Here is a 25820-nt window from a genome sequence, read left to right as displayed (position 1 = left end):
CTGTGTGACTGTTTCAGACTGATTAGATTTTATAAATGCTGTGCATTCATGTGCTTCTGTGTGTAGGTACTGGAACTCTTTGAGGAACCTGGTGGTATCCCTACTCAACTCTATGAAGTCCATCATCAGTCTGTTGTTCCTGCTCTTCCTCTTCATCGTGGTCTTTGCTCTGCTGGGAATGCAGTTGTTTGGTGGACAGTGAGTCTTTTTTGGACATGTTTCTAAGTAGTTTGTTGTAATCGGTTGCTTTAAAGATGGATTACTGTCGAATGTGACTTTTAGATAAACTACAAAATATTGTAACTCACACAGGACTGGGATAATGTTTTTAGTATTAATTTAAAAGGATCCTAATTTCTCCTTACTTTTGACATTTAATGTGTTTAATGTGTTTTAAAGAACACAGCAGAGACTTTTCTGGAACAGTAATGAAACTGAACCCAGAGAGAGATCATCTTTCATCTGAAGAAGAATCTTATGTCCTCTCTCCAGGTTTAACTTTGAGGATGAAACTCCGACAACCAACTTTGACACATTCCCAGCTGCTATTCTCACTGTGTTTCAGGTAAAAAGTTCCCAAAAGTTCCCAAATCCTCTATTTTTTATTTGTTTATTTACATTTTAAATCTTCTCTTGTGAACTGGACTCTATTAGCAGGTTTTGTCTCTCTTTCAGATTCTAACTGGGGAGGACTGGAATGCTGTCATGTACCATGGGATAGAGTCTCAGGGTGGTGTGCATGGAGGGATGTTCTCCTCCATTTATTTCATCATTCTCACTCTTTTTGGAAACTGTATCCTGCTTTGATGACACAATTCTAATTTTTCAACTCCTAGTCTCATGCAGATGGATTCCACTGAAATATTATTTATTTTGACGTAAAGAAAATATGCAGCTGTTAGTACAGTTTTTTTTCCTGCTCTTCCACATTCTTTTCCCTGAGCCATATTAACCAGACACACTGCTCAACGTATTCTTGGCCATTGCTGTTGATAACCTTGCAAATGCCCAGGAGCTTACAAAGGTATTCATTAGATGTTGAGGGGAGATCCCAGATTGCATCTTTGGACTTCTGTACCTTTTGCTATATAAACTATGTAAAAGTGAGCATTGCACTTTTCCAAGGTGGCTCACAAACTCAAATTGGATATGTGGCAAAATGTAAACACTGTGGGGAAGAAGAGGGTGCTGATGTACCCACAGTTATGAGATTGGAAGACGTTTTTTTGTGCCAACAATACAGCCAAAACTTAAACATGAATGCCATAATATTATTCAGTAAATTAGGATATACATCCTGATTATGCTTGTCAGATTAACAGTACCTTTAGAAAATAATACAAATCTTTTAGAAGCTATTGAATATACTAAGAGATATAAAAAAGTTTGAACATTAGTCCTCTAATTTATTTTCAAGTGCTAAACAACTTCAGCACTTGATGCAAGAGAGGACAGTTTGAGTGTAGAATGAGCGTGGACGTTGACTTGCAGCTGCTACAGCTAGTGACGTGAACCTGGTAGATGCCATTATTTTGCATTGAGCGATATCCACAAAACAATACTATTTTAATGACAAATGAACAGGAATCTGTCACAAAAAAAATGGTTGCAGGCCCCATTTTTCTTATCCAATTTCTATAAAATGTTTCTTATTGTTTTAGAATGATACATAGCATAGCACTGGGACGCAGTGGTATGCCCAGCCTGGAGCTGCAGCCATACTGAGTTCCAAATGATGGTCATGAGGCGGTGCACCTCACAGAATAACTTTACCTAGTAGCCTATCTGTAACACCTAAAATACAATACTTATTTACATCAGACTTTCTTTGAGCTGAAAGAAAACATTGTCTATTATGTTCTATTTATTTTTTTCCTGGCTTATTTTTTTATATTATATTTAGAATTCCTAATTGCACTTTCTGAAACATTTGATAGAATGTTTGTTGTTGTTTTTGTCAATTTCTTTGTTATTTATTAAACAACTATTTTTCAATAATTGACTGTTACTCCTAGTTGCGCTGAGTGAACAGATTAAAATTGTGTTGTTTTTACTTTCCTGATGAATCTCGTGAAGTTATTGTGTTTAAGTGTGATGTACCGGTGAAGGGGTATAAGCAAATTTGCAATTAAGTACATTTATGTTTGTGTTTTCAAAAAGAAATTTAAAATGAATAAATGAAATCAAGCTTTCTTTATCATATTGGTATCAGCCGACACCAAACCTCAGATACATGTATCAATGTCGAAAGTGGAAAAAGTGGTTCAGTCCGCTCTTTATGAATAGTTTGCATGTGTAGGGCAACGTTTTCACAGGTAGATTGGTAATCTCTTCCATTCTCTTTCCTTACATTTAACCTATTATTCAGGATGAAGAGGAGCAGGAGGAGGCCATCAGCAAAAAGCTGGCTCTTCAGAAGGCTAAAGAGGTACAGGAAGTCAGCCCTATGTTGGCTGCTAACATTTCAATCACAACGTAAGTGAGCCTTTCCTTATTTTTTCAATGCTTTAAGTTTCTTCTTTCATTCCTAATTTCAGAGGAAAGGAAGTCTTGTTGGCCTGCTGCTTCCCTGTTGCTTCAGCATAAACACAAGCATACTAAAGGGCTTGACAGGATTTCAATGTCTTACTGTAATATTTACCCAAAAACTCAGAACAGCATTTACAGAGGAATATTTTGTTTGTTTAGTGAAAATATATAAAAAAGGACATCTCTCAACAATTTTGTAGAAAACAAAATTTAAGAAAAAATATATGTTTTAGACACCAGTACAATTTAGCTGCCTCACTGGGTTGAAGCAACAATCTCCTGGCCTATCAACTATTCTAACTGTGAAGTAACACCAACCTTGTACTAAGTATTCCAGTGCCAGCTCATTGAAACACAAAACTCAACTTCTGTATTTGTCATATTAACTTTGAATGTTGAATGCTTTTGATTAAAATAACATTTGACTTTGATCCAAAATTTCTAGTCATTGGTTTGTGAAGTTTCTACTTAGCATGATGGTTTTAGATGACCGGACCTGTACTGGATACAGAAAACCCTAAAAGGAAGCACCTTGATCAGATGTCCAGACAACCTCTACTGACAGCTTATTGTTTTCAAAGTTATGACTGAAGGCAGCTGGACTTCTCCTGTTATCTTGAAGACATTTCAGTGTTCTTCCAAAAAGCTTCTTCAGTTCTTAAACTTAGGTTGGAAGTCCCAGGCTTATGCTTTTTAATCAGAAACAGTCACAGTGACAGAGTGACGTGTGTTAATCGCGTCTCAAGGTGTGAGTTTCTGTGAAGCTGCCTGAGGAGACCAGGCAATAAGATGGAACTTTACACCTTAAACATCTTTGTTGTTGTTGGGTTTTCACATTTCACTTAGATGGTTTCTTTCGCTACTCTCTCAAGGCATGTTGTGACATTGTTGTCTTCAAAGAAGTGTTTAGACTTTGAGATATATTTAAACTGCTGAGTCTTGACTTGGTGAGTTGGTTCGGATGTGTTGTGCCATCCTCTTGTGTAGCTGATGCTTTGTTTCTACAATGCAGAGGAGTGATCAGTCCGCTGCAAAGGGTTGCATATAACACCACAGTGAGCATGTATTTGAGATTTTTGGCCTTGTGTCATTTTACAGATGATTACGTGATACATATCTTGTTTAAATGTGATATGTTTTAACAAGATACATATCACGTCATAGCGCTCTAATTTTGTTTTTCCTGCATGATTGCAATACGCTTCCGTAGATGGCAGCTTCTATCTTGTCACAATCAAAAAGTAAAAAAGAAAAAAAAACAAAGGCCATCACCTTAACAACAGAAATGTATTTTAAATTAACAGATATGTAAGACGAATTGGTCCAAACCCTGAGGTACTCCATAACAAACATAAAGAAGGTTCATTATTACCATGAACTAGCTGTTCACTATTTTATACTATTTAAACCAGATTAAGGTAATTCCCTGGATGCCTACAATATAATCAAGCATCTGAGGAAGAACATTAATGAATGTTAAAGTAGGAGCAAGAAAAAAAGCATCTTTTCTGTTTTATTTTATTTTTTTTTTATTTTTTTTTTGCTATATGCTGCTCATTCTATTTTTAGTTTTCAGAAATAGATCCCCTCCCTGTCTTCTTCTTTTGTGCTTTTATGTATAATCTATGTTTTCCCTTTCAAGTCTCCCTCTCCCCCCTCTGTATTTCAGTACCGCTTCCTTTTTATGTGTTTGTGCTGTAGGAGTTATGTCTGCACCCCAGTCCATCACTACCTGAGGTAAAAACCCAGCTGTCTCCACACAAGGTGGCCAAAACATAAATATCCATGTTGTCACAGACTATGTGATTAAATCAGAACTACCTTTTAATCATAACACATTTCAGGCTTTTCTGTTCATCTTGTTTTCCATTTGAAATCTCCTGGATTTTAACCTTTTTCAGTTACCATTACAAACTGTGTTGTGAACAGATTGACATCTGCTCCATTACTGGCATATTAACCTGGAATTATATCTGTAAAGTCTGGGGAAAATGGAACTAACTACACAAGGTGCATGCATACAGCTTCCTCACTTTATTGTAATCTGAAAATACATGTCAAATGGTTGTGTATCAAAGCATGGTAATGGAGCCATGCTTGAACTTCAGTCATGAGCACGAGCAGATCTCTCCACAGCAGACTGGGATCTCTGGTACCAGTTTCCACTGTGCTCAAAGCACAGTGGAAACTTGCATATATTATCAGTCATTCAGCATCAAAATACAATTTGTGTCATCGTGGGATTACAAAATGTTGTACTTTTGAGTTTATACACCATAAAGATTTATCCTTGTATTCAAAAAAACAAGAACATAATTTAAATTAAATTGTGCATTACTACATAACATCAGTGTTTCAGTGTTCATGTTTTTTTTTGTTGTTGTTTTTTTTTGGTCTTTGGTTTCTTCTTTACTCAGCAATGAGCAGCAGAGGTCAGTCAAGACGATGTCTGTCTGGGAGCAGAAAGCCAGCCAGCTGAGGAGGCAAAATCAGGCGAGCTGTGAGGTCTTATATGATCCAGAGGAGTGTGTCCACCTTCCCTCTGGCCTTCAGATGCGGCCTGACATGAAGACCCACCTTGACCGGCCCCTGGTTGTTGGGCATTCCGATGGGCTGTTGATGAGAGGCCATCAACATCACCATCACAAGCCGGGCACGCCGGAGGAAGCAGAGAGTGCTGCTGATCCACCATCCGCTCCGCCTCATTTTCAACACCGTCACCACCGCCACAGAGACAGAGCGCGGGGAAAGATGCAAGAAGAGCCCAATGACAGCGGTGGTGACAGTGGGAAAGACGGGAGGCAACACATCCATCACAGCCACTCCAAAAACCATGACTGTAGACAAGAAGGGAAGAGCGGGAAAGACAGGAGTAGAAAGCATCACCATCACAGTTCATTGGATGAGAGCGCAGGTGGGGGGGCCACAAGGGAGAGAGACCATCGGCATCATCATTCACATCGACAGTCCAGAGGGGGGAATGGGACAGTGAATGGTGGGGGTCGAGGTGAGCGCAGGCTTCACCATAAAGATGGTCGATCATCTAACAAGGATGGGGATAGGGAGAGCAAGAGGAGGAGGCATCACACACACGGGTCGAGGAGTCGGTCCAGGGCTGAAGGAGAGGAGTCAAACAAGAGAGAAGAGCCAAATACTAACAGGTACAACTATTCATTAACAGGTATTCTTCACTTCTGTCTTCTATTTCATGTACTCTCAACACACTAATTTAGTATACTGTCAGTGGCAGGAGATCGACACAAAATTAAAATTCAGACACATTCAACTTCCCTAAACCGCAGAAAGAAATGATATATATACAATTTGTTAAAAACCTTAACAGAGGTCATCAAAAGTATTAACCAAAGCAGTGTTAAAACTGTTATGTGGCTCTCGCAGCTTGATCTGAAACACAAACTCACCAATCACCTTGTCAGTACAGGATCAGATCCATGTTTGTCATCAGAACCACTGTAACTCTCCATGGCATCAAATTACATGAGTCTCCTTTCCTCCTCGTTCTGATGCTTGTTTTGAACATAAGAAAATCATCTTCACCAAACCATCATAACAATTTAATGGCTAAATGTATTAAGTTACTGTCATGGTTTGTCAAGTGAGGATATTTCAAATAAGTGGTGAATGTAACTATCTGGAAGTGGAGTTAAAATTAAATCTGTAATGTCATCCATCAAACATAGCAGATATATCACTAAAATCTTTGCAACTACTCCCTAGGGACAAGGCAGTAATCATTATTCTATATGACGATGACATTTTGCCTATATTGAAGGTGATGTCATTTTCAGACATCAATATTATGCATTCAGATTTAGTTGTAAAGCAAGCTCGATATGAGTGGAATGTTTTCTTTCCTGTTTTGGAATGCATTGGAAGCCTAACAGTAGGACATCATTTGTCATTTCACAGTTCACAGCATTGTCTTGTAGCAACAAGTTAGAGAGGGGGATCACTAGTCTACTTACCATTCAATTGGAGAAAGTCTAACATTGACTGTGGAATTGGACCTCTACTCAGTATATTTAGAAAACCTTGATGCAAGAATTATTAAACAGTGAATGACTTTTCTGTAGATGATTTTATGTCAGTAATGAGAAAAACAATGCATTATGACAGCTCAAAGCACCTACAATGTATGTTGGAAGTTATATAGATGGAAGCTTGACCCTTGACACTTTTTTGTCTCCTATTTTTACCCACAACTTGTGTATGTCACTAATTGCTGTAGTGGTGAGCTGAAAATGATCTTTAACAGAGGTCATCAAAAGATCAACTCTTAGTCAGGTTTCAGGTGACCAGGGTTATGACAATCCTGGAAGATAAACACGATTCTCTTTGGAACAGGTTTGGTGACTCAGATGACATTTCCCAGCAGCCAGGCTCTCTGGAAACGTCTGGCCAGCCAGAGGACTCAGACAACCAGAAGAATGTCAGAAGAATAGGCCAGAGCTCCATCCACATTCCCCCTGTGACTATCACCACACCTGGAGAGATCACTATGATACAAAGTTAGTACCCTATGGCTTCAGAATGCAGATTTATTTCCCAAGTTCATTGATTTATTTCTCCAAAGACTCCTAGTTATTCCACAGTGGTTGTTTGGACATTTTATTTTGTCTTGTAAAATGTTGGCTAATGTTGAACTAACTGCTATGTGTCAATCATTATTATCTGTCTTCACAGTGAACAGTACTGACAATGAATCAATGCCTATGAATGAGAAAAACCTGAAGGATCAATGCCACTCTGGACCAAGACCCATCTTACCTTACAGCTCAATGTTTATCTTTGGACAGACCAACCCGTGAGTCACCTCAGTCTGCTCTGTCCATCTCTTCATCCATCGCCCCTTCTTTCTTCACTTCCTCTGTTCTTTCCTTCAATTCCCTCCATTAGTGACTCTGTGAGAGAGAAACACATCCAAACATAGAAGCCGATGGTTCAATCTACGGAAAGAAAGGAGATAGTCAAAAATCCATCCAGCTGCCATGAATGATTTTAGCAATGACTGTCAGCAAATGATTTTACTTGTGTTCACATTAAAATTGCTGTCATTATTAATACAAATATATCAGTATTTTTTCCTATTTATTTATTATCACATTTCTCTCACCAACACCCACAGAATGTCTTCAGTAATATATTCAATCTATTTGGTTATAAAGGTCAGTCTGGGAAGTAAAACCTTGTATCTCAATGAGTTCAAATGTCAAAAAGATTTTAAACTTAAAAAAAGTAAAACATTGTAAAAGTGGAAGAGGTTCATACAGTGACTCTCAAGCACAAACCATTTTAACAGATCACAAACACAGTAACATATTCAAAAACACATTCACTTAGCGCAATAACAAATTAATAAAACACAACATTCTCTACTCAAACTGTTCAAATTTCCCCTCTTTTTTTTCATTGTTTTATTGTCTTTGAAGATAAACACGATTCTCTTTGGAACAGGTTTGGTGACTCAGAACCAAACTTGGTTGAATGACAGTGATCTAAACAGAATTTGAAGCAGTTGCTGCAGCTGTTTGCTGTGTCTCTCTGTCTCGCTCCTTTTAGGGTGAGGCGGTTATGTCACTACATTGTGACCCTGAGGTATTTTGAGATGTCCATCCTGGTTGTTATCGCAATGAGCAGCATTGCACTGGCAGCTGAGGATCCAGTCTGGACAAATGCGCCTCGCAACAATGTAAGAGACCTAATCAACTGCTCCTTTTAGTTGATTTTGTTTTGTTGGTGGGAGGTTTACCTTGTGACTGAAGTGAAAGAGTTAAAAAATGAAGAACTCTTTTTTAGCATCTTCTGATCTCACATCTGTACTCTATGCCTGGTGGCTGTTGCAGGATACGTCAATTTAAAGATTGATATGCATGACATATAGAATAGTCTATTTGCCCTCCAGTGTTGTCAGCATGCACAAAATGTCTTTACGTAAACAATTACATGCAGAGGGTCTATATCAGTAAATATGATTATGATTATGTCAGTGCCTCACCAGCAATGAACCTCACTGCACGTCACTGATGAAATCACTGCTGACCAAAGGAACAGTGTTCTTCAAGGACAGTGGGGCTGAGATGCTGTACACTAATTTCTGATCCAAATGTTCTACAATTTGTATTTTAATTCACACTGTACTAACTATAATTTTGACACATCTGTTGACACTTATGCAACATGGTCTGTTTTTTTTAGGTGCTCAAATATCTGGACTATGCCTTTACTGGTGTTTTCACGTTCGAAATGGTGATCAAAGTAAGATGCCACCACTGACTTCCTCATTTTCTAGTCTGTTTTCAAAGATACAACAGTTATTTGCAAGAGGATGCATAACTGTTTTATGTGCATTGTGGTATATTTAAGATCTTATGGATCTTATGTGTGAGTCCAAAGCAAAATATCACGACTGTAAAGTGGAAATAACATGATTCACAATTTTCAAAGTGTTCTCTTAGTTTTATCCAACTCTCTTTATTCTGATACCATTATGTCAAGATACACATAAACAGAATCAATAATCACAACATGAAATCCACATCTTGTGGTGGCACCATGTTGGAGTATACCTCTTATGTTGGTTCTGGTTTGTTCTTTTTGTAGACCTTCATTCTTTCTTTATTTGTTTGTTGGTAGTTGATAGTTTCATTGTTTGGACAATTGGTGCCTCTGGTTTTGGATGCTGTGAAACTGTAAGAATTTTGGTGGTTGTTACTTTTTTACTTTCAGACAGTTGTTATAATACTAACTAGGAGAACAAATGGAAACAAGTGATTAGCATCTCAAAAGCTCAGATAACGCCTGAACTTTTGCACACAAAGAGAAATTTAAAGAAGTTACAAAAGCAAATGAGATGGATTAACAGTGCTTGTGAACAATTGACAGGATTATCCCGGACATGCTAATATGGAATATTTTCTCTGCTGCCTGGATACTGAGCTGTTATCATAATATGGTGGTCATGGGTACCAGTCTTCAGTCAGAGGCTCCTTTAGATTTGTTGCCAATCTGTAGAGGTTCGTTTAGATTGGCTGATGCTGTGCTTCTTGTTCACAGCACCAGCACCCACTACTACTGTAAAGATACTTTGCCCATATGACATACATCACTATTTAATTTCACTTTGGAATAATCAAGTATTTTTGTAATTGAGTTGAAATACAGAATAAGCACAGATTTCTACAAAGCTGAAAAAAGTAATAAAGTCATTTGAAACCATCTGAATTTATTAGAACCAGACTGATTAAACACCATTTTTTGTCAACTCTTTAGATGGTGGATCTTGGACTGCTTCTCCATCCTGGATCTTACTTTAGAGACCTGTGGAACATTCTGGACTTCATAGTGGTCAGTGGGGCTCTGGTGGCATTTGCATTTTCGTAAGTTCAGCACCTTCTTCCTATTTGACGTGAAATAAGGAAATGAACATGTACACTACAACATAAACAGTTATTTTTTTTAAACCTGTAGATTATACAGAATTTAAGAGGTGTAAATATTTTAAACCAAACACTATCACTTACTGTGATTTCACACTAAAAATCCAATAATGCCTTCGTGTTATCTTGGCTTTTGTTTTTGTTTTTTTTGGGGGGGAGAGGAGGGAGTTGAGAATGCACTGGGTTTTCCAGTCTCTGATAGTTGTAAGAGTTTTCTGAGGATTTTCAATAAACACAGACACTCAAGGTCCTTTGTAATTGAATTGAAATTAATTGGAATACAGCACTATCACTGTATTATAAGAACGCAGACATGACTACATATCTGAGTTGTTGGTAGTGAAAGGTTGTCTATAATATATTGCTCAAGTGCAGACAAAGTGCTAGTGATGTGTGATCTTCTAGTTTGTAGATTACTGTATAGTACCTGGTATGATCACCATGAACTGCTGGCATAGAATGTATTTAGAAATGGCACAGGACAGCATCTTGAAAATCTAAGAACAAGGCAGAGAAAACACTGTTAGGTGAGAACTATGACCTTGTTACACCTGACATTAACATCAGTGCAATCTGTCCTCACACACGTTGAAGGGCAACTCATTCACCTGAAGTGACTTTCTATATGCAGCAGCATTATCACCTGCATATGTGCAGTGTTAAAAAAAAGTTGTTTTTTTATGAAACACTGCTACTGCATTATTTAGATGATTAAACAGTTAGGTCTTAACGTTTTGTTTGGTCACAATGCACAAAAGCATCTTCCTGCCGTAGTGTTCACAGATGAACCTTTTTGGTGTCTGTTTGTGGCACTGACCACTAAGAAGTCCCATAATCAATTTCTTTATATCTCTTACTGACATGAGGAGCTGGAACTCTCTGAGAGTTTTTAAATCTAATTTGAAAATATTGTTAAAAACTGCTTGGGTATGTAAACATGAAACCATTTGATGTTTACATTTGAGTTCAACTTTTATGTACTAAAAATTTTATGAACTTCTGATAAACCTATACTTACATTTATAGTAAATAAATAAAGACAAGATGTATCTTTTATCTGACTTGATTGTGATTGGAACTGACAGATGTGTATGTGTGTGTGTGGGGGGGAGTTGTGCGTGGGTGTGTGTGCGTGTGTCAGCGTGTGTCAGCGTGTGTCAGCGTGTGTACCAAATTTGACATGAACCTTTGTCCTGTTTCTGTCATGGGATCTCTTTGAAGGAGTTTCATGGGGTAATGTCTCCTCTACTTCTCTCACTCTGCCTGTTTGTCATTATGTATGTGAGAAGGAAGCATACATGACCAACACTGCAAAAGCAAGAAGTTTCCTCATATGTTGCGTCTTCCATAAACAAAACAGTCTTTTAGAAGGAAGATATCATCCTCTATAGATGTTGAACATCTAAGTTAAAGTGATAAAAATTTGTTTTAAAACAAGAACATGTTATTCACTTTGCCTTTACAGTGCTCAACCAAGATTTGAATGATAAAGCTTCGGGTGATGAACAAAAACAGGACTCAGAAAATATTTTTAAAAAACTGTCAGGTTAACTTTCATTTTTGATTGATTCGGACTTTTCATGTCTATATATCCTGAGTGCTACTGACTGTTTTATCATCAGTCTTTTACATAGTTTTTATTGTTAGAACAGTTCTGGAATACAGTCTTTGTGCTGCTAGTGATGTCTCTATTTTTTTTTTTTTTTTTTTTTTTTTTGTAAATGAAACATTTCATGCCTCCCATCCAGGTTACACATTGTTCCACTCCACCCTGACGGACATTTTTGTAGTTTGATAGCAGCGATACAGTTATCTACCCACAGAGAAGCTTTTCATACATAGTTTATTAATAATGTCAACAACAAGAAAAACAAACAACAAGATGTTATTGAGACACAAAGTTCTCAATAACATCTTGCAGTCATTTTAGCATTATTTGTAGCTTACTGCTTTGGAGTGTCCCTCGTTTCACTACAGAGAAGGAACTGATGCTTCAATCAGATGAAGGCTTTCAGAAAATCCCTCTTGATACTGGTGGAGGTTGCTGAAGCAGTTCCATAAGTGCTCCAAGGAATCTTGTGCGTTAATACACGCTAGAACATTTTGACTTGTCAACTTCTAACTTCAGTCTGACTGAACATGAACTACAAACTTGTTGCAAGAAAAAAATGGCGGCTCGACAAAACTAATGAACTAAAAATCATTACCTTGTTTAGCATTTGCACAGCAAATGTAGAGATGTCTTAAACAAGAAAATGTTATAGCAAATAGAGACAGATGAACAAACTGAAAAATATACCCCAAAAAGAATCTAAAGATATCTGCCTGGCACCAGGAGAGGATAAATAAAAAGAAAAAAAAAATCTGCCCTGTTTTGTAAGACGTTGCATATGAAGTGAAATTACTTGTGAATTCTTGCAAGGGTGTTTTGCAGTATGTGCTGTGTTGTTGGGGAGGTACTCTCATCACATTCTCCATCAAATATCTCCTTTTACTGAGCTGCCATGTTGCATTTTTCCATACTGCACCTGACGCTACAGAAGGACGCCTCACCTGCTTGCTGGTTACATGTTGCAGCTGCTCTTGAAATAACTGTTTTCATCAGCATGTCCCTTCACTGCAGTTACACTTCAATGAAAACATAAGTTAATTTTCAGTGTGTCTGTAATAATGTGAATAGACTTCTATATTCACACAGATCTTTTGTAAGTACATAGCAATTATTTTCTCATCTAATTTGACCTCACTGCATTTATATTACAGTTCCATGAAAACATATTTCAAGCCCTTACATATGAACTTTTTTTTTATGTTTCAGATCATCAAGCACATTTTAATGTCAAAGATAATTTCAATAAATATAAAATGTAGTTTTCAAATGTTGGCTTCATTTATGAAAGGACAAAAGCCTTCATAACCTAAGTGACCCTATGTGATAACACTTTTGGTGACCTCATTACTGCCTCAGACTAGAATCAAGAAATCACCAAGATAAAACTGAAGTAGACTTAAAGAAAACTAGACAAATTGCTATTTGCCAAAATACATCTTGATGATTCCAAAGATTCCAGAGAAGTGTTCTGCAGAACATTTTTGAAGGTGTCTAGGCTGAATTTGAGCCAAAGTTTCAGAAAACATTTGTTCTGACAGTCAAGCATGGTGTGATGGCCTTCAGATTGATGGAATTCTAGATCCTGCTGTCTAGGAGAAAATCACCTAGAAAATAAATAAATTGTAGCCTGGCTCTAATATTCAAAATGCAAATAAATAGAAGCAGTAAAACACAAGATCTGACCAGCCATCAGTTTGTGATCTTATCCCTTGACACATTTGGATTCCAAAGTAGGTAATGGTCCAGAACACAATAAATTTACCTCTGAATTACTCAACAAAAGAGACTTTAGAAGGGTCAACTCAAAGCTGATTAAAATGTTTTGGTATGATACTAAACAATCAGTTTGTTCTTGAAACCCCATGAAATTGTGTTTAATTAAAAAACGTCTGCTCAGAAGAGTGTCACAATTCCTGTTCTTGTTAGGTTCAGGGGGCAATTACTTTTTCACAGTGTGTCAAGTGGATTTGTTGCATGTACTAAAAACGTGCAACAACTACCTTCCCTTTTAAGTAGTAAAGCCTTTATTTTTTAAACAAATAAAAAGGATTTTGTATTTACTTAGGTTATTATTGTCTGCTATAAAAATTTGTTTTATGATTTGAAAAATCTGAAAATGGCGCAGACGCAGGAGGAATCTCTAAGAAGGGAATACAATTCCATCAGACATAAAAGCACATGGACCTGAGATAAAATGTCCAGCTGATTAGTTTAAAAGCTAACATAAAACAGAAAAGTCAACATTAAATCATACAGTCTTTTGCTTTCTGGTCATCTCCATGCCTGCAAAAATCTTTTGACCGAGGCCTGTCATTCCTTGACAATGCATGTTGTCAGGAAATGTCATGCAGTTCTTCTCCTCTAAAAAATGCAAATGTAAATAAAAAGTGTGTCTCTTGCCTGCTGCAGCCAATGGTGCAGCACACACACTTCTGCTTTTTAGTGCATGCATCAGGCTGAAGAGCTGTCTCTGACTTTGGGTGATGTTTGTTGACAACTTACTGATGTTTGTGATATTTATACATTTAATTACTCTTATTTAGAGCCTTGGAGAACTAATTTTTTCTTCTGTTAGTTAACCTTTTGCTTAGTGTAAAAGCATTCATAGCCGTATGTATTTACAAAACACTGCCTGAGTAGAGTAATTGCTTCTGATTAGTATTTTTGGTAATAAGCTGCTTCTAAAGATTGTGTTTTTATCTGGATCTTGTCATTTTGTATATTATTACTTGGATGTACTCAACCAGCAGTCTGTTAAAAACCAAACTATAAAATGATTTGCTTTTCTGTAGAAAATAGACTATATGTAGTGTTGTCATTTGATTCAAATGTGTGCTTTATTTTGTGTGTGTAAAGCATCCATAAATGTGCTGTACCTTGTTTTACTACTATTTTCCCCCAAGTAGATCGCAGCAAGCTGTGACCAGGTGGGGACCCCCCCTATGCCAGCCCATCATTCATTCTGACTCCACCCCCACCCTATCCCTGTTCCCCCTGAACATACTATTGCTCAGATCAGCTCCATGAAATCAATGTAAAGCTTGTTTTCGTGGGAAACAAAGCTTTGGATTGAAACATGCCTCTGTTGACCAAAGTCATTACAGAAGTTATTTTGTCAAACCACAAAAGCAATACAATGTGAGAGCTTCATTTGAGAAGAAGAAATAGGACTCCTACATCTGCTTTTTGGAGTTTTGGTTGTAAATTGAAGTTTGTTGAAGTGCTTCAGCTATGATCTGACCTGAGAACTTTGGAAGATTGATCCAACAACATTCCACAGAGTACTGTTCTATCCATTATTAAAAATAGAAATAAATACAAAGACATGGCTGTTCACCTAATCTGACAGGCAGGCAGGAAGAACATTTAAAACCCATGGTACCTCTGGGGGAGCTGCAGAGACCCACAGCTTAGGAGAGACAATCCATCAGCAGGACAATTATTAGTTTTGCATTCTGAGAATCTGGACTTTATTGCAACAATCAAGTCATTTGATCTGTTGCTATGCAGAATTAGCTAGAGTGGTACCAAGTGAAGTAAGACATATGTTGAGCTGAGATATTGTTCATGTTTTCATTGCTTGTCATGATGAAACAGGAACTTATTTGGAAACGTTGGTGATTCTCACCATTGCAAAAACACACAATCTGTCACATTTATCATGTTCTTAAACCTAATGTTTTGAATTCAGTTTGTTTTTGAAATTCATTAAAAATATTTATCATGAGCTCAATCCACATATTAAAAAAACACTTCAAGAGATGTTAGTCAAAAACGTCATAAATGTACATTTCAGACCATGTGAGAATCTCCTAATATTTAGTGTTTTGTGTGTTTACAAAGTGTCTTGCATTGTATGCTAAAAAGTTTTTACCATCTGCTTCTCAGTTGATCTGCAAACATTTCACACTCCTCCACATTTCAAATCTCTCTAAGCTCTTAATTTAATATGCTTCAGAGCGGATTATTTTTGTACAGTGTTTTTTTAAGAATAATAAATAAATAAATAAATAATTTGATTAACTGGATCTAATTTGTTTATGATAAGTGTATAACAGAGTCTGCTGTCTACAGGGGGACTAAAGGCAAAGACATCAGCACCATTAAGTCACTGAGGGTTCTCAGGGTTCTCAGGCCTCTCAAGACCATCAAACGTCTACCAAAACTCAAGGTTCTAAAGTGTTTCTGTTTCATTACCTGTGCCTGCAGAAATATGTCAGCTTGTGTAACAAATATGTGTGGATGAAATTCAGCAGTTTATTCCAAAATAAACAAGTATAATTTATATAATACTTTTTAATATAAAAACATATACTTTAAGTATATATATATAGTAACTGTTACTGCAGTGAAAAGGTTTGATGTATTTATCTTTATGTGATGTGATCTGGATTTGCTTCACTTTGTTGAATATTAACTAAACTGCATAAAAATTAAATGCAACTGAATAGCCTATGTCAATATCATTTAAAAATTGGCAGATAAAAATGGAACTTGATGGATTCTTTTTTGACGCTCTCAGTCAAAATAACGGACATCAAAAAAGTCTAGCACGACCGCTGATCAAGCCATCCATCATTTGTTGATTTGTTGAATGTTAATTTTTCAAACACTAGTTTATATGCAGAAATCATCTGTCTGCCTGCTGAGAAGTTTCAGTGGTTAGAGCTCTCAGACTTTCCTCTTGACACTGCATCAGTTAGCAAATAAAAATACTTTGGTAATCCTTGTTGGCTTTAGTCTGGTTTCATTTCAGACAGTAGTAAAGATGGTTGCGTGTATTAATATAGAATCTTTAAATATCTGGTTTAACTGTAAATTTTGTATTCCTATTTTATGAGGTCATTAACAGCCACAAGGACACTGTTTGCTTTCATGTGTACTGTAAGCAGAATTTCAGGATTATGCAGACTTTAAACGTGTGTTTTCTTTGTTCCCAGGCCGTGTTTGACTGTGTGGTCAACTCTTTGAAGAACGTACTGAACATCCTCATTGTTTACATCCTCTTCATGTTCATTTTTGCTGTTATTGCGGTTCAGCTCTTCAAGGGAAAATTCTTCTATTGCACTGATGAGTCCAAAGCCCTGGAGAAAGATTGCAAGTCAGTCTGAAACACCTAAACGTTCTTGTAGCTTGTGCCAGATCCTATACATTTGGTGTATGTTTGCCTAATGTGTGTCACCACTTTCCATCTTCCAGAGGACAGTTTCTTGATTACGACAAAGAAACAGTGGCAGCAATGCCAAGAGAGTGGAAAAAATATGAATTCCATTATGACAATGTCCTCTGGGCCTTCCTCACTCTCTTCACAGTCTCAACCGGGGAAGGCTGGCCAACGTAAGTGCAACTGATTTGTCTTCTTTAAGTTATACTGACCTCCAATCTAACATGTTCAGAAGTGAAAACTAATTTTTACATTTTGCATTTAATGCAAAATTAAATGCAAGAGGTTCAATTTTACCTACTCTAACTGGAACCTTTTTAGACTTTAGACATTTTTTTTTTTGACTGATTTTTGACTGATAATGACTACAAATAACCTAAATTGCTCTTTTGGTAACTGATGCTATCATGAAGCCAGAAAAATATTGTCAAATTTCAAAAATGTCAAACCGATTAAGTTTTTTTCACAATAATCCTGAACATCTTAAAAGTGCAATTAAGCATCCTTGACAAAAAAATAAATAAATAAACAATCTCCGAAACCTGTCATTTTAATTAGTGACATATTATCTTGATGCAAAATTAGAAAAAATTATGAAAAGTGTCCAAAGTGTTCAATTTCCTTTAAGATGCTTGACATCACTTGCCTTATGTTAATAGAATAGGTTGCAATATTCTCTTCTTTACATGGCAGCCACTGTCAGGAGGTGTATTACTGTGTCCTAAATTTTTTTCTTTTCCTAGTGTTCTGAAACATTCTGTTGATGCTACCTTTGAAGATCAAGGTCCTAGCCCTGGCTACCGCATAGAGATGTCCATCTTCTATGTGGTCTACTTTGTGGTCTTTCCATTTTTCTTTGTCAACATCTTTGTTGCTCTGATAATTATCACCTTCCAAGAACAGGGAGACAAGGCCTTGTCCGAGTGCAGTTTGGAAAAGAATGAGGTATTGTGATTTTCTCTTATATAATCATGTCAAAGTTAGTTTCACCAATGCACAAGTGTATATAAGAGATGTTCTGGAATGCAGAAGGAGGAATATGAGAAAACTTTGCAAATAAAAAATTAAAAACATAAATGAGTCAAATTCAGGTAAAAACCAAAAAAAGTAAACACAACCCTATTCAATTCAAGCATAATTTATAGATTTATTTAAAACCAATTCTCTACAATGCAACTAAATGTTCTTTTAAACGTAATTTGTAGAAGCACATCTTGCTAACTGTTTTGACAACAGCAGTAAAGTATTGTTCTGATTCAGCTTGCCTTCAGGGAGCAGGTAGTCCAAGTCTAAAACCTCAGCTGACTAAAAACACAATGACAATGACCACACACACTGTCCAAGGTTAATATTTCAAGCTCACCAACAAGCCCACCTTTGAAAGAAGGTTTTGGATTGGCCCAGTCAAAGTCTGGAAATCAAATTGAGATACTGTTGCATGACATTATACTGATCACTCTAATATTTTCATAGTGATGTACAAAACTCATTGCCATTTATCACAAGTGGCACAAGACATTTGTTAATTTGTTTTAGGGAGAAACCCTGAGCGTCCTCTTCATGAGTCTGTTATACAACAATGGATTTAATTTAGTAAAAGTCTTCATCAACATTTAATTTCCCTTTGGGGTTATTAATAAATTTGAATATGGTCCGTGATGGACTGGCGACCTGTCTAGAGTGACCCCGCCTCTCGCCTGTTGACCGCCGGAGACCACCACCCCTCGCAATCCCAGGAGGGGTTAGGGTGTATAATAATGGGTGGATGAATTTGAATTGAATTTGAATTACTTTTTCATAAAGGGCGATATTCTCCAACAACACTATTGGTTTCAATAAATTATTAGTGAAAACTTTTTTCCCTCTTATCTTAGTTTGTTAAAAAGGGTTACCTAAAAAATTTCAGTTGACAAAGGGGTGAAAACAGAAGAAATATGCAAGGAGGTAAATACTTTTACATAGAACTGGCCTTTGTCTATATTAGCAAGTTCTACAGCTTAGCAGTTGAAATCAGTTCAATCAGGGATGAATGTTTACTGTTGTTGTTCATGCCCTGTGAGTTTGAACAAATCTATGGAAAGATTAATATAAAGAGGGTTTTTGTGCTTTGCAGAGGGCTTGTATTGACTTTGCCATAAATGCGAAACCTTTGACACGCTACATGCCAGAGGACACACAGTCCTTTCAGTACAGGATGTGGAAGTTTGTTGTTTCAGCTCCATTTGAATACTCCATTATGATCATGATTGCTCTCAACACTGTGGTACTCATGATGAAGGTAAGGTGCATATTTTTTCCAATGTCAAGCTATGTCAATCTGGAATAAGTTCATGGAGAAAAGTATTTATGCTGCTCCCCTTGTCCTGCTTTCTCAGTTTTATGGAGCACCAGACTTTTATGAAGCGATGCTGAAGTACCTCAACATAGTGTTCACCACTCTTTTCTCTCTGGAGTGCATTCTCAAGATCATCGCCTTTGGTCCCCTGGTGTGTATTTATTAAAGGGAGGCTCTCAGATCATTGGGAAATAATTTGAGCCTTATAATTTCCACCTTTTGTTCCTCAGAGCTACTTAAAAGATGCCTGGAATGTATTTGACTTTGTGACAGTCTTGGGAAGCATCACTGACATCCTGGTGACTGAAATCAAAGTAAGAGCACAACGCTCCACATTCTTAGTACCACATGTCAAAATTACAACACTTTAATCAGAGAATATTACAACAGCAGCCAGTGAAATTAACCAGATCTGTACATGAAGCTCTCTACAAAGACAGCACATTAGCAAAGACAGCTCTGTGACTAAAGAGAACCTGACTGGTAAAGCAGAAGAGGAAGGGGATGTTTGTGTGGTGGTAGGAGGAAACTTACTATAAAATATGTTAGCTATTTTACCTTTGGTTGAGCTCTATCTGACCTGCTTTCAGCAGTGGAGTTACTCATTACAAACTGTTCATCTTATGACACCAAACTCTTTATATTAGTATACTGATGATTAAAACGTGTATTTGTTGAGTAGTATCTGTTGTGATTGTATGATATGACAGCTCCTGTCTGCTGCATCTTATTGTTTCTCTGAATGTCTCTCTCTCTCTGTATCTTTTTTTCTTTCTCTTTTTATTTTGCTGTCATTTGGTTTGTCCACCAATTTCTTCCCACCGCCACTACTTCTTCCAACGTTTGATGTTGCTTGTTGTCACTGATGTTGCCATGACGTGATCTCGAACATGTCCAGACTACGGTGAGTGACTTCATGATGCTGACTCTACCGGCATAGTGTTTTGGTAGACACATGAGCTCTTTTCTCTCCAGCAATTTAATACTCAAGTTTAATGTTGACTTCTACTAGACCAAAGGTAGAAGCTGGTCTTTCATGCCCATCTCGAGTGTGTCTTGTGTCTTGCAGATTGTCACTTTTATTTAGACACACATCATACTGGAGTTTGCGTTTGTGTTTTGCGAATTACAATTAGACTTATAGACATAGTATCACAAACCATGTTACCCAACTTGGTTTTAATTCAGATCATATGAACTGTTATATAGTTCATATGTAAGCCACCAATTCACAGCTATCATCTAAACTTGTGTACAATCCACAACCTAATTAGTTCCAAAACAGTCTAAAATAATACAGATTGAGATTAAAGTACTTTTTTATATAGTCAGTGTTAGTTAATTAGAAAAGGCTGATTAACTAGTAGTAATACATTGTTTTGCTGATACACAAGCAGTCTGCATCGAGTCCTGTAGCTACCTTTCCAGAAAAGGTTCAGGTTAACAGCAGAGGGAAGAAGTCCCCTTTGTCAAAAAGAAGAAACTTGACAAGACTCAGCAACAATGTTGCAAAAGGTTGTGTGGACTGAACAGTTTTTTCTAAGTCTAATTATGACTCTACTCAACACACCTTTCACAAAACTCTCTGTCCACTCTCTACAGCAGAAATTGGGTCAGACATACAGATAAAGTTCCAGAAAAATATTTTGAGCACACGACTTCATAGCTGCTGATCTCTTGAATCCTGTTTTCCTCACTGATAAATGTTTCATTAAAGTTTAATTTCTGACAGTCAGACAGACACAGACCAGGTCCTGCATTGAAGCCCAGCACGGAAACTACTACTGTCTTAATATCCTGTTAGCTTTCTTATGTATGTCCTGCGAATATGACATGAGAACACTATGCGTTAAATGTTTTTATTTTGCACCCTTTCCATGTTTATATATACATTATTGGGAAGATTCTTGAAATTCCAATGATGTATGCAAATGAAAGATACAATCATATCTGTAGACACAGTAAACACTTGTCAAACCACTTGGAAATTCAAAATAATGTCTATGGTAACTCATTGTCTGAAGCCTCATATTATTGACTGAACAGAGCCATCTTGAACAAAAACAGCTTATTACATCAAACACAATCTGCCACTGAAAACATTAAAAATGTCTTTCACACAATTCAATTTCTCTCAAAATATTTATTGTAACTTAATTTAGCATGGCCTTTTTTTTAAATAAAGAAAGAATATTAGGTGATTGCAGAAATTGCAGAAAATTGAAGGTGATCAGATATATGTCCAGCTAATCCTCGACATCCTTTCTCTTGATTTTAGAGATTTTTGTTGACAGTCACCATGTCAGACTGAAAATGTTTTGTTTTCCTTACAATGAAACTCTCTGCCCCGTTAAATGAGACAAAGTGTTTCTGATGTGCTGTTTAATTTGCTATCACTCCAGGGATTCTAGCCACATGCATTATTGTAAGCCTCACAGATGAAGTCATAATGCCTGAACTATTGAACTGATTGATTCTGAAGACAGTAGGATTTTTCTCCTCTCAGGGTACAAGCTGAGGGACATCAGAAATATCTAATTGTGACAGGAAAATAAGAATGCAGAATTGCCATACAAAATAAAATAATCCAATGAATTTGATTATGCTGCTGGGAATCACACAATAACATTTTAGTTTTAACTGTTTTGACCAGTTTTGCTTGGAGTGTTTATAAAATTAAAGACATTAGATGTGCTTTTGTGTATTACAGGATAGACTATTGAACCTAAGCTTTCTGAGGCTCTTCAGAGCAGCTCGGCTCATCAAGTTGCTGAGGCAGGGCTACACCATCCGCATCCTGCTCTGGACTTTTGTGCAGTCTTTCAAGGTGCTTCCACATAGCATAAGATGGTCAGACTTTGTCTGCATTGTACCTTCCAAACTACTTCCTGATGTCACAAAGTCATAAACAACTACTTCTTGCTAAGACAAATCAAGAAGGGATAATTCAGAGGGAACATGAGTAACTGTGTGTTCTGCCTTTAGGCCCTGCCATATGTGTGCCTGCTTATTGCAATGCTGTTCTTCATTTATGCCATTATTGGAATGCAGGTTTGTGTAGCTGCTTTGCAGTGATCTATGAAGATAATTATTTTTTTTTAAGTTATTCTGAGTGAAATATTGACATATGACTTTTTCAAACATGATATTGTTAATACATTCTTGAGTGTCTCTGCTGCAGGTGTTTGGGAACATTGAGCTGAACGAAGACACAGCTATCAACCACCATAACAATTTCCGCACTTTTCTCCAGGCTCTTATGCTGCTGTTCAGGTAGAAAGCGCCTTATCAGTTATCCTCTTACATATCTATGAACAATAGCTTATCTTCCAGACAGATGGATGAAACAAGAATGTTAGAACTGTGGGCTGATCACAGTTTTCTCGAGATCACTGCTCTGATCATGAAGGGTTCATGTCACTGTTGTTGCTGGCTTCACCAAAGCTAGTTTCACACTTTTTGACTGTAAATAGTTTCCAATAACATAAAAAGTAATTTAGGCCTAAATTAATAGCAGATTTTATGGAAATATCATAAACTTAACTGTTGTTAAATGATTAATGTGAGAAAACAGAAAGATGTTGAATAAAGTTGAGGAATTTTACAAGATTACGGACATGGGATTTAAAGAAAGTTCGAAACAACTATTATGATTATTAAATGATACTAGGTTGATCTTGTTGATCATTTTGAGGTCAGCTTCCTTTTTTCAAAGATCAACCCTTCCCTAATAGAAAATGAAAAATACTGGTTCATCATCTGCCTGTATGTTGGGCTATTAGAACCACATCTAGTGAGAATCCAAATATAAAGAAATGTGAATCATTAATGTTCTGATCAAATTTTATTCATATCCACACAGTAACTCATTCACATGTGAATATTTCTCTATTATGTGCCCTCAACAGGAACAAATGGAAAGCCAGAACCTACTTTGTTGTGCAGTTCTCATTATGTTGAACACAACAAGCTTTATCTGAATTATTATTTATTTGAATTATTTGAAAAGGACTTGCATTCAAGTAGTTATAAATCCTTAAGTGTTTTCACATCAGTGTTTGACTTTTTAAAACTCTCTTGTTGTATAGTGAATGTTTATTGGTATGGAGAGTATGGAATGCATAAAGTTCTAAGTGCATTAAGGAGTAACTTTTATGACTTTATTAAAAAATTTTATGGTTTATTGCCATCCAGACTGAGTGATTGACTAGGTAGAGTAATTGAAAAGTAGCATGAGTTCATATTTTTTTAGCATGTCATTTCAGTGGAATATAAGATTAGAATAATTATGCTTTGAGATTAAACTTTTGAAAAAAAAAAAAAAAGGTCAGGATCAAATTTTCTTTAGTCTTTGGAATATGCATTTTTTGTTTTGGCACTTAGTTAAAATAAAATATATCATTATAGAGAAATTATAATTATCAAAAAAAAATTATGTATAGGCTATATACAGTATATATATATATATATATATATATATATATATATATATATATATATATATATATATATATATATATATATATATATATATATATATATTATATATATATATATATATTATATATATATATTATAATTACAATTTCTCTGTAATGATATTTTTATTTTAGCAACTGAACTGTTCGTCCAGGAAGCAATCATAAGTCAGAGGTGAATGTTGGTTAGTCTTTGTCTTCCCATGTTTTTTTTTTCTGAATATCAGGAGTGCAACTGGAGAAGCCTGGCATGAAATCATGTTGTCGTGCCTAAGTCATCGACCCTGTGATGAGCTCTCAGGGACTAGTGGGAAAGACTGTGGCAGTGATTTTGCCTACTTCTACTTTGTCTCCTTCATCTTCCTCTGCTCCTTCCTGGTCAGCGTCTAACTGTCATCACTTTATCAAACTGGTCATTTGAACTTCTATAGATGATACTATTAGTAGTTTTATTTTTGTTTTTTGTTTTATTTTAATGTTTATTACTTTAGATATATTTTTCAGATTTGTGTTGTTTAACATTTTGAGTTTAAGGGAGTTAAAAGATGAAAAACTGACCTTGTTCAGTTCTGCAACAAATAACATATCATTTAAGAGCATAAAATAATTTAAAACAATTTAAATTAAATGCAAATAAATATGTCATAAGCATGACCATGTATCTTGAATAAGCATGTAGTTTTCAGGGTTTGAAGTCTTTTGTTTAGATTGAAAATCTCCATCTACACTATGTGACATTAGTGACCTACTCAATACTAATCACTCCAACCACAAAATTTGTTGCTGTGAGGTTTTAAGTCCTGAAAATCTAGCAAGACTTTCCTTCTAATCAACATTCATGGCAGTAGTTTTGAAATTACTGCAAAACAGAAGTGTTTGAGCAGTGCTGTGTGTGTTCCAGATGCTGAATCTCTTTGTGGCTGTCATAATGGATAACTTTGAGTACCTCACCAGAGACTCCTCCATCCTGGGGCCTCATCATCTTGATGAATTTATTCGAGTTTGGGCCGAGTATGACCCAGCTGCTTGGTATGTTATTGACTTCTTCTGATATGCAGCACATAGTTTTCAAAGTACCAGTGGAGAGAATCACCCTAATCTCATTTCTCATCTCTATTGGTGGCATTGGGGTCTATTGAAGCTCCATTCTCAGTCCTCGTTCCTCATTGCATTCAATGAGCCCACTGATGACTGATTAAGTTGAAGGTATCCTGAAAGTTATGTATGTGCTTGTTCTTTTCCGCAGCGGACGGATTTCCTATATGGATATGTACAATTTGTTGCGCGTTATCTCACCCCCCCTTGGCTTAGGGAAGAACTGCCCTAATAGGGTAGCATACAAGGTTTGCAAATACCGGACATTTTCATCACTAGGGTGCTTTGTGTACCTCTATGCCAAGAGACTTTTAATTGAATGGCTGTGCACCGATGAAATCACCTTTACACAAGCACTCACCTCTTCGAACTGTCTGGCTTTGATTGATGATGCCAAAGAGGAAACAAAGCTTTCATAGTTGTGGCATTGTCTCAACATGCCGCCTGCCAGCTTTCTTGTCTGTAAACTTTTATGTATTAGAATTTTTTTCATTTCAATCATGCCAGATAGGTAAATCCTGAAAGTCTTCATCTTTTTTCAAATCAGAAACCTTTTGAAGAAGCTTTATTGAGGTGTTTTAGGAAACCATATTCATGATGAAAATAACATTAGAAACAGAACAAGTCAGGCTGGCACTGAAACCTTTGTCTCCATGCACCCTGATTGAAACCAGTGGAATGTCTGCAAGCATGCCAGAGCAGACATTCTCATTACAATGCTGTCATTTCTCTTCCAACCATGCATTTTTTGCATGGTGCGTGGTGGGTTGACCCATTCTTCCCTTTTCTCTCCTCCCCCTTCCTTCTCTGACCAGACTCACTCTTTACCATTCCATGTTTCCTCTCAGGATCCCTGAGTTCTACAGTGATGCATCCTTGTGCCCCAACACATTGGCCAAGGATGGCATCCATCCTACATCTCACTTGAGGAAATCTATTGACAACAGATTTCTGTTTCTCCTCTCCATTGTTCTCCTGTTGATTTTTCTTCCCGATCCTTCTCTGGTTGCATTCTGTTATTTTTTTTCCCAACCCTGTGAAGTGGCCGTATCAAGTACTCCGATATGTATCAGATGCTGCTACACATGCCCCCGCCCTTAGGTTTGGGAAAGAAATGTCCACCAAGAGTCGCCTATAAGGTAGACCCTAC

The 25820-nt window shown here is 36.7% G+C and overlaps 1 protein-coding gene across 1 annotated transcript in view; it reads left to right on the top strand.

The window, feature by feature from the left end:
* The window catches only part of cacna1ba (calcium channel, voltage-dependent, N type, alpha 1B subunit, a), an 86721-nt gene that overhangs the window by 37222 nt on the left and 23679 nt on the right, over positions 1-25820 (top strand). Inside the window, exons 14-38 of the mRNA XM_055020477.1 lie at positions 67-198; positions 493-565; positions 676-793; positions 957-1024; positions 2369-2475; positions 4231-4266; positions 4947-5690; positions 6895-7058; positions 7234-7354; positions 8110-8239; positions 8746-8805; positions 9820-9926; positions 15673-15769; positions 16539-16699; positions 16798-16935; positions 17506-17707; positions 18876-19040; positions 19138-19248; positions 19328-19411; positions 21808-21924; positions 22083-22148; positions 22279-22370; positions 23803-23953; positions 24477-24604; positions 25713-25809. Of these exons, the coding sequence (XP_054876452.1) occupies positions 67-198; positions 493-565; positions 676-793; positions 957-1024; positions 2369-2475; positions 4231-4266; positions 4947-5690; positions 6895-7058; positions 7234-7354; positions 8110-8239; positions 8746-8805; positions 9820-9926; positions 15673-15769; positions 16539-16699; positions 16798-16935; positions 17506-17707; positions 18876-19040; positions 19138-19248; positions 19328-19411; positions 21808-21924; positions 22083-22148; positions 22279-22370; positions 23803-23953; positions 24477-24604; positions 25713-25809 (3469 nt within the window). The remainder of the gene's footprint in view (positions 1-66; positions 199-492; positions 566-675; positions 794-956; positions 1025-2368; positions 2476-4230; positions 4267-4946; positions 5691-6894; positions 7059-7233; positions 7355-8109; positions 8240-8745; positions 8806-9819; positions 9927-15672; positions 15770-16538; positions 16700-16797; positions 16936-17505; positions 17708-18875; positions 19041-19137; positions 19249-19327; positions 19412-21807; positions 21925-22082; positions 22149-22278; positions 22371-23802; positions 23954-24476; positions 24605-25712; positions 25810-25820) is intronic.

The sequence above is a fragment of the Poeciliopsis prolifica genome, unplaced genomic scaffold (assembly GCF_027474105.1).
Source record: "Poeciliopsis prolifica strain line A6 unplaced genomic scaffold, Auburn_PproV2 SCAFFOLD068, whole genome shotgun sequence".
NCBI classification, from domain to species: Eukaryota; Metazoa; Chordata; class Actinopteri; order Cyprinodontiformes; family Poeciliidae; genus Poeciliopsis; species Poeciliopsis prolifica.
Note: the sequence above shows the minus strand (reverse complement) of the source record. Positions and strands in the feature narration are given on the sequence as shown.